This window comes from Nanorana parkeri, unplaced genomic scaffold (genome assembly GCF_000935625.1).
Source record: "Nanorana parkeri isolate BGI_ZX_2015 unplaced genomic scaffold, ASM93562v1 scaffold144, whole genome shotgun sequence".
In the NCBI taxonomy this organism is placed as follows: Eukaryota; Metazoa; Chordata; class Amphibia; order Anura; family Dicroglossidae; genus Nanorana; species Nanorana parkeri.
In genome coordinates, this window is record NW_017306412.1 from 436,752 (window position 1) to 449,387 (window position 12,636).

The following is a 12,636-nucleotide window of genomic DNA, read 5'->3' on the forward strand; positions in this document are numbered from 1 at the left end:
ATTGTATGTTCTACTACTTTTATTAGCCACACCAGAACGATTTCTTTTTAAAGCTTTCATTTTTACTATTTTTAGCCTCTATTCTATTAAAGTATTTTTAACTGTCCATCCAAGTCCCCTCATGGGTTCTCCATCCCGTGGATTTTATTCTCCACTGAATTATAACAATCATGATCAGTTGTGCAACCGAGTCTCGCCACAGAGATTCACATATGTTAGCCCCGTTTCCCATTCATACTGTTCGTTGTTTTTAGCTCCGCCCATCTGTCATTTTTAAACTTGCAGATTTCCCGCCAAAGTAATATGCTTTTTGTTTGAGCTTGAGAAAGTTATTCCTCGAAACGCATTGCTCCTTTATGTCCCCCAGTTTCAGTAACCATTATTGGCATTGCCTCTCCCTGGCCGCTTGCCACCCCGACAGCACCTTTCCATTACCACTGTCGGACGACCTGAATGCTTCTGACCCCAGCTGGACTTACAGGCATGGTCACTACCACGCACTGAGCGGTCTCACTGCCATCCATAGCCGCTCAGTCCGACTAAGTGCCGTCAGTCCATCTAGTACCGCACTGACTCTCCGCATACACAGCAGGGACACGGACTGAGTCCTTGCTCTCCATCCCCCCTCTGCTTTCCGCCTCGCATCATCCACACTTGGCGGGCACCTTCTGGCTGTACATTTTGTACACCAGCATCGTGAAGTTATATACATTGGTCACCTCGATCCTCCTCCAAGGCCGGCCTTCCTTCAGTTCCCGGATCCATATGTAAGTGTACCATCTCTTTTTTGACACAGAGACAGGTAGTCTCTGGTACATATACCATCAAGGTTATTGCGCCCTTGTGGGTTCACCCACCACACACACTCCCTTAGAGCAGGGATGGCCAAACTCCGGCCCTCCAGCTGTGGTGAAACAACAAATCCCATGAAGCATCTCTCTCCGGGTGTCATGTCTGCGGCTGTGAGAATCTTGCAAAGCCTCATGGGATTCGTAGTTCCGCCACAGCTGGAGGGCCGCAGTTTGGCCATCCCTGCCCTAGAGCATTTATCCGAGAGCGCTGATTGTTTTGTTTTTAAAATGCTGCCGTATTGGTCAAAGTTTTTACTTTTTTTTCCTAAGCTGTAGCAATGCAAGTTTTCTGTGCCCCAGCTGAATTTAATGTGAGTTTGAAACTTGACTTTTAATTTCAGAATGTGGACTGCCAGGTTGTAGTTGAAGCATAACAAGAGTTTTCAGCAGGAGTGACAGGAGCAGGAATACAAAAAAGTGACACAACCAATTCAGTACATTTATTCTCAATTCATAAACCTAACGATTATTTTTTAAAATGAGTGCCCTGGCTGAAATACAGATCTTTATCCATGTGTTAAAGCATTGTCAAGCCTATTCTGTCTGTCCTAGTTCCCTCACTTGCTCTGTTTTTGTATGGTATTGGATTTTTAGTATGGATTGAGTTACAATTTGGTAGGTTACATCTACTAAGGGGTGTTATGCCTAGCCTCGTGCAGGTGGGAAACTGCAATGAGATTATAGAAGTAGCAGACAGCCTATAAACCTAACTTAAAGACGTATTCCACCTTTTCCAACAAATATAATAAATGCGCACACATTCATAAATGTAAAAAAAAATTTGCATTTCCTATTTTTATTTGCATTGGGGCTTGTAAAGAATTGCAAGAGCGATCATTTGATTGTGGGTGCAGTGCTCTAGTTTCTGCAGGCTCTTCCTCTCAGTCCATGCTTGTACCAATGTACAGACTTTTAGTTACAAGGACAGCCGTAGGAATGGGCTACAAGTGTGGTAATGTCATCACACTTCTACTTCACTGAGAACTACAGTACAAGTCCCTTTTCTGCAGTGGCAGGCAGGACTTTTAACTTCCCCATTCACATAACCTGTCAAAGGATCTTTAAATTGATGATGCAGCTGTATGGATGAGGCACAGCCGCACTGAATTCAAAAGATGCTTGGTTGTTGCAGGGAGAAGAACCCTGCGACTCGGTGGCGTGGGGTAGGGAGGAGGTGTAATATGGGTGTAACTTAAAACACGGTCTCAAAAGTGCCCTTTCGGCTGAGCTTTTGTGCTATGCTCTTACACAGCTATAACTGGAGCTTTTTTTCTCCTCCTGCTTTGTAGTTGCCAACTAATAAAGACGCATTCAGGAAGACCTGGAACCCCAAATACACCCTAAGAAGTCATTTTGATGGTGTCAGAGCCCTGGCATTTCATCCTGTTGAACCTGTATTGGTGACTGCCTCTGAAGACCACACTCTAAAACTGTGGAATCTGCAGAAAACAGTCCCTGCCAAAAAGTAAGTATACGGTTAGCATTCATAGAGAGCATAGGATGCAAACTACATCAAATTATATGTTCCCAATCTCCTTTTCTGTGTAACAATAGCAGTAAGTGGTTTGTTGTTGCTCCTCAGCTGGAGGGCATAAAGGTGAGTGTAACACAACTCCTCAGTCAACAAGTCTTCCTTTTTAATTGTTCTGAACCTAACGTATAAATTAACGTTTATGCACAAATTCTCCATGTTATGTCCACTCCTTCAGGTCACTTCCCTTCTGTTGAGGGGGCTAGTGGGATTTTTCAGTAGATGTGAACTTTTTATGCTTTAAATCTCTTATTTCTTACCTTCAATGTAAGTATAGAATAACATTGTTTTTATCCCTGTAGGAGTGCCTCTCTTGATGTGGAACCAATCTATACGTTTAGGGCTCACATGTAAGTTGGCTTTTAAGAGACTCTTAGTACAGCAGCTGTTTTCAGATAAATGATAGTCATAATTGATACACAGTTGACTCTCTTCTACAGTGGTCCAGTTTTATCACTTGTGGTCAGCTCTAATGGAGAGCACTGTTACAGCGGTGGATTGGATGCTACAATACAGTGGTGGAAAATGCCAAGTCCCAATGTAGATCCGTATGACACGTATGGTATGTTGCATTATATTGTTTAAAAGGTAATCTGTACTTTTATACTAAACTCCTCTGATCCACCCCTCTGTCCTCATTTTAGAGACATTATTATTATTTTACAGGAAGTCGAGGAAAATCTTCCTGGTGGGGGACGCATGATTTTTCAAAATCAAAAATGTTTTCTGACTGGAATTGGGCTTTAATAAAGCTATTGTCCCAATGTTCTGCCTTTCACCTCTCATTCATGAGAACAGTGTTCCGCACCCTGGTTCTTGTGACTGTAGATCTGGCTACATCACAGCACAGTGTGAAGTTGAATGGAAACTAAAGCTGTCTAGCAGCTTCCAGTGTGCAGACTTGACCATTTAGAGCTAGTGTAGGAAAGCTGCAGCGTCCTCGCCGGCTTTAAGTTTTGGGGAGAGTATGTTTTACTTGCCAAACTTCTCCTTTAGATAATAAGTGCCCATGGAAAGGGTGAATTTCATTTTTTTTTTTTTGCCCCTTCCCCTGATTAACAGCTAGAGCCAGCCGTTTTCACCAGTGGCTTGGTCTTCAATTTGGCTCGCAGGCTGACAGGATAGGGAGGTAGTTTATTTGTAAAGCTTTTGTTTTTTTATGTTAGAAAACCTTGTCTCCATAAATGCTAATCTAATAACAAAATGTTGCTGCTTCTTCAGATCCAACTGTTCTTGCCGGCACATTGGTTGGACACACAGATGCGGTGTGGGGCCTCTCTCACAGTGGAAATAAAGACAGTCTGTTGTCATGCTCTGCTGATGGAACTGTCCGGTTATGGAACCCACCAGAAAGCAAACCATGTGTTGGCACATACAATGGTAACAAAGGTAGAGTCTGCATAATGTTTGCACAGCCAGAGAGTTGATCAGTTTTGCTCTTATCACCAGGAGGTCAGCAATATGTTGAAGCATGACGAATAAGACCTTCTAATTGCTTAAAGTTTGGGCAAAATAAATATTCATATTCAGTACCTCTCTGTAATACATGCTCATTACCCCATGTGTTAATCCTCTCTTTGCATTCTGGTGGCCTTAATGACGATGGTTACCTCGACAAACGGTATGTGCATCTCCCTAGCAAGGACATTAACGACAATAAAAAAAATTGGCAGTGGTTTCAACCTCTTATAACTCCAACCAAAACTAGAGAAATATTTAGCATTTAAATGCACTTTAATCTGCCCATTGTACTTCCCTAACATAAAGGGTCAGTTCCCATAGCTTTACCGTATGTGTATTACCACATATTTGCCATAATAAGCTTTATTTACAGCATAAATTAGTAATATTTGAAATAAAGATCGATGGGGGAAAAAAATGCACACATTATAGTTTTGTTAATTGAACCTATAGTGTGATCCAAGGTGTAGCAAAACCTCAACATTTCCCTGGCATAGTTCCCACCCACTTGAAGTGTTCAGTATTTCTGTTAACCTTGTGGTGTTCGCATTACTTTTTTTTTATTCTTCATGGTAATAAATGTTTAATTTATTGGTTTTATGGTTGCAGCACAGATGCAAACTTAGAGCATGCCAGGGTAAAATCTGTGCTTGAACAGCTTCTTTGAAGTGCAAAGGTGACCTTAAGGGTCTAATGGAACCCTAATGTCACCTTAAAGAGAACCTGTCACCTCCAATGTGCTATCACATAGGGACTTGTGAGCCCTCCTATGTGATAGCAATGAGGTTAAGTGTAAAACAAAAAGTTAAAAAAACAAAGTAAAATGAAAAGAAATCCCTTGCGAATGTGTCTATACTAATGACATATGCACTACACATGTTAGGTCATGTGTAGTGGACAATTTGGGGTACCATATTTTGTCGTAGTTTCACGGACGCACACAATTTATTATCCTGACATGTTGGGTTTGGGTATCTATTCGCCACAGCCTCCGTTTTTTTATATTTTACACAAAAATTGCGTCTTGTATTTTGCGCTAATAACTTAATATCGTGATGTAGAAATTTGCAACTCCCACCATTTTATTCTACAGGGTCTGTGTTTTCAGGAAATATATAACTCGGGGGTTTCATTTTCAGGCCTAAAATGTGTATTATAACATGTGCAAAAAACGCCTTGGCAGCAAAAGGCTCTGCTACTGACTGCTTGGTGCCAGATACCACAGCATACCTTCAGAGGTCTAGTAGAGTCAATGGCACCATGGATCAGGGCTGTTTTGGCAGTAAAAGGGGGACCTACTTATTAGTCAGGTGGTCATTATGTTATGGTTAATCAGTGTATATGCATCTAATTTCTCACCGGGTTCATTTACATATTGCAATTACATGCACTCAGACCCAGTCGGTTTACCTGCAATTAGGAAAAAGTCTGGTGCGTCTAGGATCCAAATTCGACCTTCTAAACGCAGATAGACCCACTTAAAAGCGGGAACTTCTAAGCACTGGATAAAGGGATCTGGAAGCTTAACCATTGTTTATACTCCAGATTACTACTTCTGCTTTTAGAAAAGCTAAACTCGGAAGCACAAGTGTGGATGATGCCGCGGGGCTTACATGCACTTTAACTGCCTCCGGGCCGGCCGTAGTAGAAAAACGGCCGGCCCGGAGCTCTCTAGATCTGAGCGGGCGTCTTTTAGACGTCCGCTCAGACACGCCCCCAAGCGGGAAATTGCTGTTTTTTTAAAACAGGCAGCGATGCCTGCTACCATACAAGCGATCCGCTTTAGAGCCGGCGGATCGCGTGTATGGGGTGCCGATCGGTGTGTGTCCCCCCCCCGCGCCATTGTCGCGCAGAGCCCGGGATCAGCATGTCGCCTGTGTCCACGGGATCAGAGGGAGCTCGGTACACAAGCTCCCTCCGGTCCCCTCTCCTCTGCAAGAATGCGGAAGTGTTGTATAATACATCACTTCCGCATTCTTGTGTCACTCTCCAGCTTCAGAAGCTGGAAAGAAGCTGATGGAGCAGATCTCTGCTTCATCAGCTTCTTTTGGGGGGTCCTAGGTGACATTAGGGGTCTTGGAGACCCCTGATGTCTCCATAAAGAGGACCTGTCACATATTTTGCTATCACATAGGGGGGTTTTATTAGCCCCCGTATGTGATAGCGATAAAGTTTAGTGAAAAAAAAAAATTTAAGTCCCCCCCACAAAATTTTAAGTTACACATAAAAAAGAATTAAAGAAAAAAAAATTTTTTTTTTAAAGTCCCCACCCATACATACACGCATGCAAACATGCGTCGGGGGCGCATACGTGCAAAAAAGACAATTGCGCCCATTACGCCGCACATGTTACATATCGCCGCGAACGTCCGAGTGAGAGCAATAATTCTAGGGCCATCAATCACTGATAACACTAAACTGATGAGCGGTAAGAGCTTTTAAAGTGTCGCCTGTGGCCTATTTACCCTACGTGACCCGATCTTTTATATTTTACCAAAAAACCGGGTAATAATAAATGTTTCCTAACATAATGTAAAAAAACACTTTTTTTTTCAAAATTTTCTGTAATTTTTCCTAATTATAATAAAAAATTAAAACCCCAGTGGTGATTAAATACCCCCAAAATAAAGCTCTATCTGTCCCCAAAAAATGGTATAAAATTCAGCTAGTAGAGTTTGATTAACATATTGATATTGCTGTTTGATCATTTTTTTTTTTTTTCTTAGAACATGGAATCCCAACTTCTGTAGATTTTATTGGCTGTGACCCAGCCCACGCCGTTGCCTCATTTACAAGTGGTTGCATCGTAGTCTATGACTTAGAAACTTCACAGTCCATGCTGCAGTTATCTGCACCTACGGATTCTAGTAAGTGTGTTGGAACAATCATTATCCTAATGAGGTGATCAGTGTATGTCTGTGACATTCAGTTGATTCTATTTAACTGTTTTTTTTTTAATAGGTATCCCATTCAATGGTTACATAAATAAAGTTGTAAGTCATCCTACTCTTCCTGTTACTATTGCTGCATATGAGGACAGGAACATCAAGTTTTTTGACAACAAATCAGGTACATTGCTCTTATATTTCTATACAGCTGCAGAGTTTTGGATCATAGCATAAAACATTGTTTAAAAAAAGGAATTGGTGTAACAGAACCAAGGTTAGAAATCCAAATCCAGCTTTTATTCAGCATAACGTATGCAGACTAATGACAGCTGGTCTCTAAACATTGCTCAGAACTTCTTTTTTCTAGTATTATGAAATAAGTTCAATAGAATGTATATGCAATGATATTGCTTCAGTCTTTCCTTTTTTTGTTATATAGCTAACCTCTCCCTCTTGTATAGCTTGTAGATATACATGTTTTATGTGTATCTGGGGATATTGGAGCTGCTCCAATGCCTTTCCACATGTATATTCTACACTTTTATCATATTATTTGTTCTTTCAGGCAAGACCATTCATTCAATGGTTGCTCACCTGGATGCTGTTACAAGTCTTGCAGTGGACCCCAATGGAATTTACTTGATGTCTGGAAGTAAGTGTTCTGTTGAGCAATTTTGCCTATATTGTATTATGACAGTAATGTTGACTAAGAAATGTAGCACACAGGAAAAATTGGCAACACCACCGTTTTTACACGGACTCCGGCCTTTATTAATGGCCTTGCTGTGAAAAACTTTAAACAAAAATGTATTTTTTTTTTCTTTTTAACAAACAAAACAATACCAAAATCCTCAGAGTAAGTTCATGTAGACAGTCTTCTGGCTTATATAAGGGAACTTATTGTAAGTAACTCGCGGAATTAAACCCTCAACGTTCGTAAAAGGTGTAGATGGGCAAATGCAGCATGGTTTCAAGTTCAATCAGTACGCCGTAGTGCGACTCTTCTGAGATCATTCTGAGTTCCTAAACATGTGCTCTGACCTGCATTTACCTCCTCCTAAGCAACATCATGCGTCTTCAGGCTGCTTTTGCATTTTCATTGATTTGTGCTTGAGTGTGGCAGTAGGGAATGTAGTTCTAACATGAACAGAAGCCTGTGTACCCAAACCCCCTTAGAGAAGTTACGTCTGAGATCTGGAGTAATGTAATCCAAAAAAAGAAAAGCTCTGCATTTTTTTTTTTGCTGTTTGGTCAGAGCTGTACTGGATTCAACAGATTGAAACAGATTTTTATACCAGAGAATTAAGTTTTTAGTGTTCTACAGATAGATAGACTTAGACTTAAATTGAACTTGTTTTGAAATATGTCATTGCCTTTGTCTTCAAATTGACTCCCTGCTTTACACAGGGCCTCTACTTCTCTGCAGGTGGAGATTAAAGTGACACAAAACTCAGGCGTTAAATTGTAATGCAATCAAGTCCCCTAACTATTAACAAAAATGTCTCTTATTTGTGTATCACTTGGCTGTAGATTCTCTGTATTGGTGCGATCACTCTCCTTCCTTCTAGACTGTTGCTAATTTTGTTCCCCATATGCGTTGTAAAGTAGCCACCGCTCCAAGCTCGCTCCCACGATGGACTACAATGTCAATACAAATTAGTAAACTAAACGTGGGATTGTGGTCCATCACAGGAGCAGTGACTACTTCACAACACTTCAAGCCCCATCTCCTACAGTCAGTCACCACTCCCCGCACGGATTCCCCCCTACCCTCTCCGTTTCTCCAGCTCTGACTGGAGGGACAGACGGGGGGAGGGGGTGGGCACAGCTGCTTCTGCCTCTAGAGTGGCAGAGCCAGCTGTCAATCAGGCAGTAGGGTGGATCCCGACAATATTCTCTGGATCCTAGCTGCAGCGGTGCATTGCGCTGTCGGCATATAGCAGGCAATAGCCGCGTATAGGTTGAGTTTTGGGTCACAGGAATACATTAGTAAATGTCCTCCTGTGACCCTAAAGAGAACTATGGCGAAAAAAGATTTGACCGTAGTTCTATTTTAAATGATGGAGTGGGGCTAAGTGACCATTATTGACTTACACAAAGCCCTATGTATATCCTGTGCTAGGGATCCAAGCAGCTTTCCTGGCATACATTTAAAGACTAAAGGAATATTTAAGGCCTGGTCATGTTTACATTTTAATGAATACCCTGTAAATTCTACCCATGAAACACATTAAAAGGGATTTATCAAAAGTGGAGTAGTCTGAATCTGGAGCAGCTGTGCATGGCAACCATTCAACCTCTCTCTTTCGTTTTCAAATATTAACTGAACAAACTAAAGATAGAAGCTGATTGGTGGCCAAAGGCAACTGCTCCAGATTCTGTCTTCTCCAGTTTTCATAAATTCCCCTCATTGTCTCACAGTTATCTATTCTACAACCAATGGCATCTCATGAGTGTTCCCCGCACTCTCCAGTGATTGATAGCTTCACAGCATACTTGCACATTATGGCAGACTTACCAACTAGTTTGACCACCTCCAGTGCTAGCAGGTCCACACTACCTCTTGTTTGCCACTTCTGCCAGGTCCAGCATCTTTCACTGATGCACTTCTGGGCTTGCATTCTAGGATTAAATGGTTATTTTACAAATGTTAATAGCTTATTAGTGACGGTAAGTAATACCTAGAGATGCTGGAATATGTGCTTAAAACCTATCTCCAGGGGTATAAAAAGAACCCCAAAAAAACTCCTGATTGCAGTGGGGCTACTCCTCTGCATTGGCAGAATTAACTGCTTGTTTATGTCTAGGGTAGCTGTGTAAAGAACTTTTTCTTACCTGATCCCCGCTTCCCCAGCACTCTGCACTCCAGCTTGTAGACTCCCTTGTGGTCCTCACGTTTATAGCCCCTGAATTAGATGTGATGTCAGCGGTTCTCCTGCCATCGGAGTGTAGGGGGAGAGGCTGCACGTTGTTGGTCTTGAAGCCTGCAGCAGCAAGGATCAAGTAAGTAAAAGTCTTTTACACAGCTACCCTAGACTTAAATGAGCAGTTAACCCCTTGCGTTGCGGGGGTAGCCTCATTGTAAGGGGAGTTTGACCTTTGAGGGCCACCCCTCATTCCTATTGGTTAGTAGGTAGGCCCAGGAAGAGCTAGGACCAAGTGCAACTTCAGTCCATGTGGCTGTTTAAAGTACAGTGGTACAAGGTATGTGAGAACGCTGGGGGCATTTCAAGGTGCGCAATTACCATTGTTACCACCTGCCATTATACCTTTTTTTAATTTCATTTTAAAAAAGTATTTACTTATGTACGTTTTTTTACATTGCATTTCCTTTTTGTGAATCTGACACAATAATTTTTCCATTTTCTTCAACAAATTAAAAATGGGATTCATTAAAACCAATATCCTTTCTTACAGGCCATGATTGTTCTATTCGCTTGTGGAATCTGGACAGCAAGACATGCGTGCAGGAGATTACAGCCCACCGCAAGAAATTGGACGAGTCCATTTACGATGTTGCCTTTCACCCATCCAAAGCATTCATCGCCAGTGCTGGAGCAGATGCTCTGGCCAAGGTCTTTGTTTGACCCCCCTTCACCTGCCCTTACCCTTCACACAATGCCACAAGTGCATTCTGGGACGAAATTAAGACACTTGCGGTATTTAAACAAATTCTTACAACATCACTGCCAAGAGGAGTTTGCTCTCATGTTGACACTACAAAACAGCTCCCTCTGCAGGACAGAAAGATACTGGTTACAGAGCGGCAGGCACTACCCTCCCTTTCTTCTCATTTATCAGGATGGTTCTGTGCAGGGCTTTAATTACTGTAATTTAATACTTCCTCTTTTCACAGTAACCAGTATTCACAGCCCCTGCATAGGGTGTCTGTCCTATATTATATATATATAATATAAATATGTTCTTTCTTCTACAGTCCACAGAGAATAAAACAAAAAACCTTTTAATTTTATTTTAATTATTTTGGCTTTCTGCCTTGTATTTTAATTCAGGCCCTGGATGCACAGCTATTGTGACTCAGGAGCCCAACTAACATAAAGGGGGGGTATGGAGCTGCTTCTCAACTTTTCGGCATACCCCTTTAATGAATTTGTTTGCCTGTTCAGATACAGTTACAATGCAATAGATCTCAAACCGCTTTAATACTTGCAATCATTTTAAATGGAACGCTAAAGGACTTGTGATGAGCCAGTTCCACACGCATCAAACCCTGTGTAAACTGCAAAATCTTGTTGGCTTACTTTCTCATTTGTGTGTAGGTAATTACTCGCAGAGCTGGCATTGTAGGTCTCTGTGCCTGGCAGCCAATGAAGGGACTTTATTTTTTTTGACAGTTTTTTTTAATTTATTATTTCCTGGCAACAAAAGCTAGCGTGTAACTTTATATATTTTTAGCATTAATACAATCTGTACACAAGTTTTTTCTTTTTTTTAAAAACCTGTCACATAATTGCAGTGTTTTTATCGGGCTCTGAAGTCTGACAGTGAATGCGTTTTGCAGCTTTTTTTATAGTGCTGCCCTGCTACCTGCATAAGGGGATTTTTCTTGCAAAGGATCATCGTCTGTTTTACCCTGCATCCCTTTATACGGCCAGAAGCCAGTGACGCTGCCAGGAAGCCTGGTGTTAGAGAGGCTTACATATCTGAGTGACTACAGACTAACAACTAGTTATATTGGCTTTTATAAAAAAAAAAAAAATGTTTGTTTCTGCAAGAGGGGTTTCATATGCTCTGCCCACCCCACCCCTTTTTAACAATTGCAGCATTCTATCACTGTGTGATATTTTGTATGTTTACTTTATTTACGAGTTAATTTATCCGAATGTTTCCCAGGTAAGTTACAGTGGCTTATTGTTATTTATTTCAGCTTTGTTTTCTCTTCTTTTTTTTTTCCCCATGTGAAACAGGACTTTTATTATTTTTGGGACATGTACAGGACACTGAGGACATCTGAAGGCTATAACTTACAATGTTTTAAAATAGGATGATTTAAATTAGGAGTTTGTATCAATTTCAAAGGCAGCCATGCAATAAAGTAAAATCTGCCTGCAAGTTATTGCTGGTTGCAGGTATAAACTTTGCTACTTGACCATTACTGAGCTTATAAGGCTCGCTGGGACTTGTAGTTCCTTGCTCCCCCAATATATTTAATGCCCTAGGCCTGCAGTGTGATCACAGGCTTCTTTTTGCATTTGGGGTCTTGTCCTCTCATTTGTTTGTTTTTTTTATATCTTCAAGATTTCCTCTTTTTTTTGCCCCCCGTTTTTTGTTTTTTTTGCCCCAAACATTCAGTTTCTGTATTGACGGAAGATTTTACTTTGTTTTTATGCATGACTGAAATAATTTCACATATTTTTTCTAGTCTTCCACAGAAAAAAAACAAATCTGATCAGTTTGCAAGTTTTGTAAGGTTTTCATTTTACAGACTGCAAATCGGCTAGTTTTTAAGATTGTACCACAAAAAAAAAAATGCAGAAGTACAGTTGTTGAAAAATAATGTATATAAAATGCATATAATAAATATTAAATGGTGTACCTGTATACATTAACTTGCATTGATTGAAACGTCCAACTAACATCGTAACAGGTATCAAGATATTTTTGTAAATAATTTCTATATTTGTTTAATATGAAACGTCTCTTTACGGAGATGATGATTAAAATTGTGTATTTATGGTAACACGACTTTAAGTAGCCTAGCGTAGTTTTCTGTTTTATATAGATGAAATTATACATAAATTCTATATTTTTATTTTATTCTTGAAATAAATTCCTGCATGTAATAACAGTCCTCAATCCTTTTTCCTTAAGAGTCACTAACCTTTCCCATTTTTAGTCGTTCAAAGAAGGAATAAAATGTTTTCATGTGCATTTTCAACTATGT

The 12,636-nt window shown here is 40.7% G+C and overlaps 1 protein-coding gene across 5 annotated transcripts in view; it reads left to right on the forward strand.

Annotated features, from left to right (window-relative positions):
• STRN3 (striatin 3) overlaps positions 1–11,274 on the forward strand; it is a 56,412-nt gene extending 45,138 nt beyond the window's left edge. For all 5 annotated transcript variants that reach the window (XM_018554165.1, XM_018554168.1, XM_018554167.1 and 2 more), the window contains 8 exons: positions 2,141–2,316; positions 2,685–2,732; positions 2,823–2,944; positions 3,604–3,771; positions 6,570–6,710; positions 6,805–6,912; positions 7,297–7,383; positions 10,149–11,274. In XM_018554165.1, the coding sequence (XP_018409667.1) occupies positions 2,141–2,316; positions 2,685–2,732; positions 2,823–2,944; positions 3,604–3,771; positions 6,570–6,710; positions 6,805–6,912; positions 7,297–7,383; positions 10,149–10,318 (1,020 nt within the window). In that variant the 3' untranslated portion in view covers positions 10,319–11,274. The remainder of the gene's footprint in view (positions 1–2,140; positions 2,317–2,684; positions 2,733–2,822; positions 2,945–3,603; positions 3,772–6,569; positions 6,711–6,804; positions 6,913–7,296; positions 7,384–10,148) is intronic.
• The last annotated feature ends 1,362 nt before the right edge of the window (positions 11,275–12,636 follow it).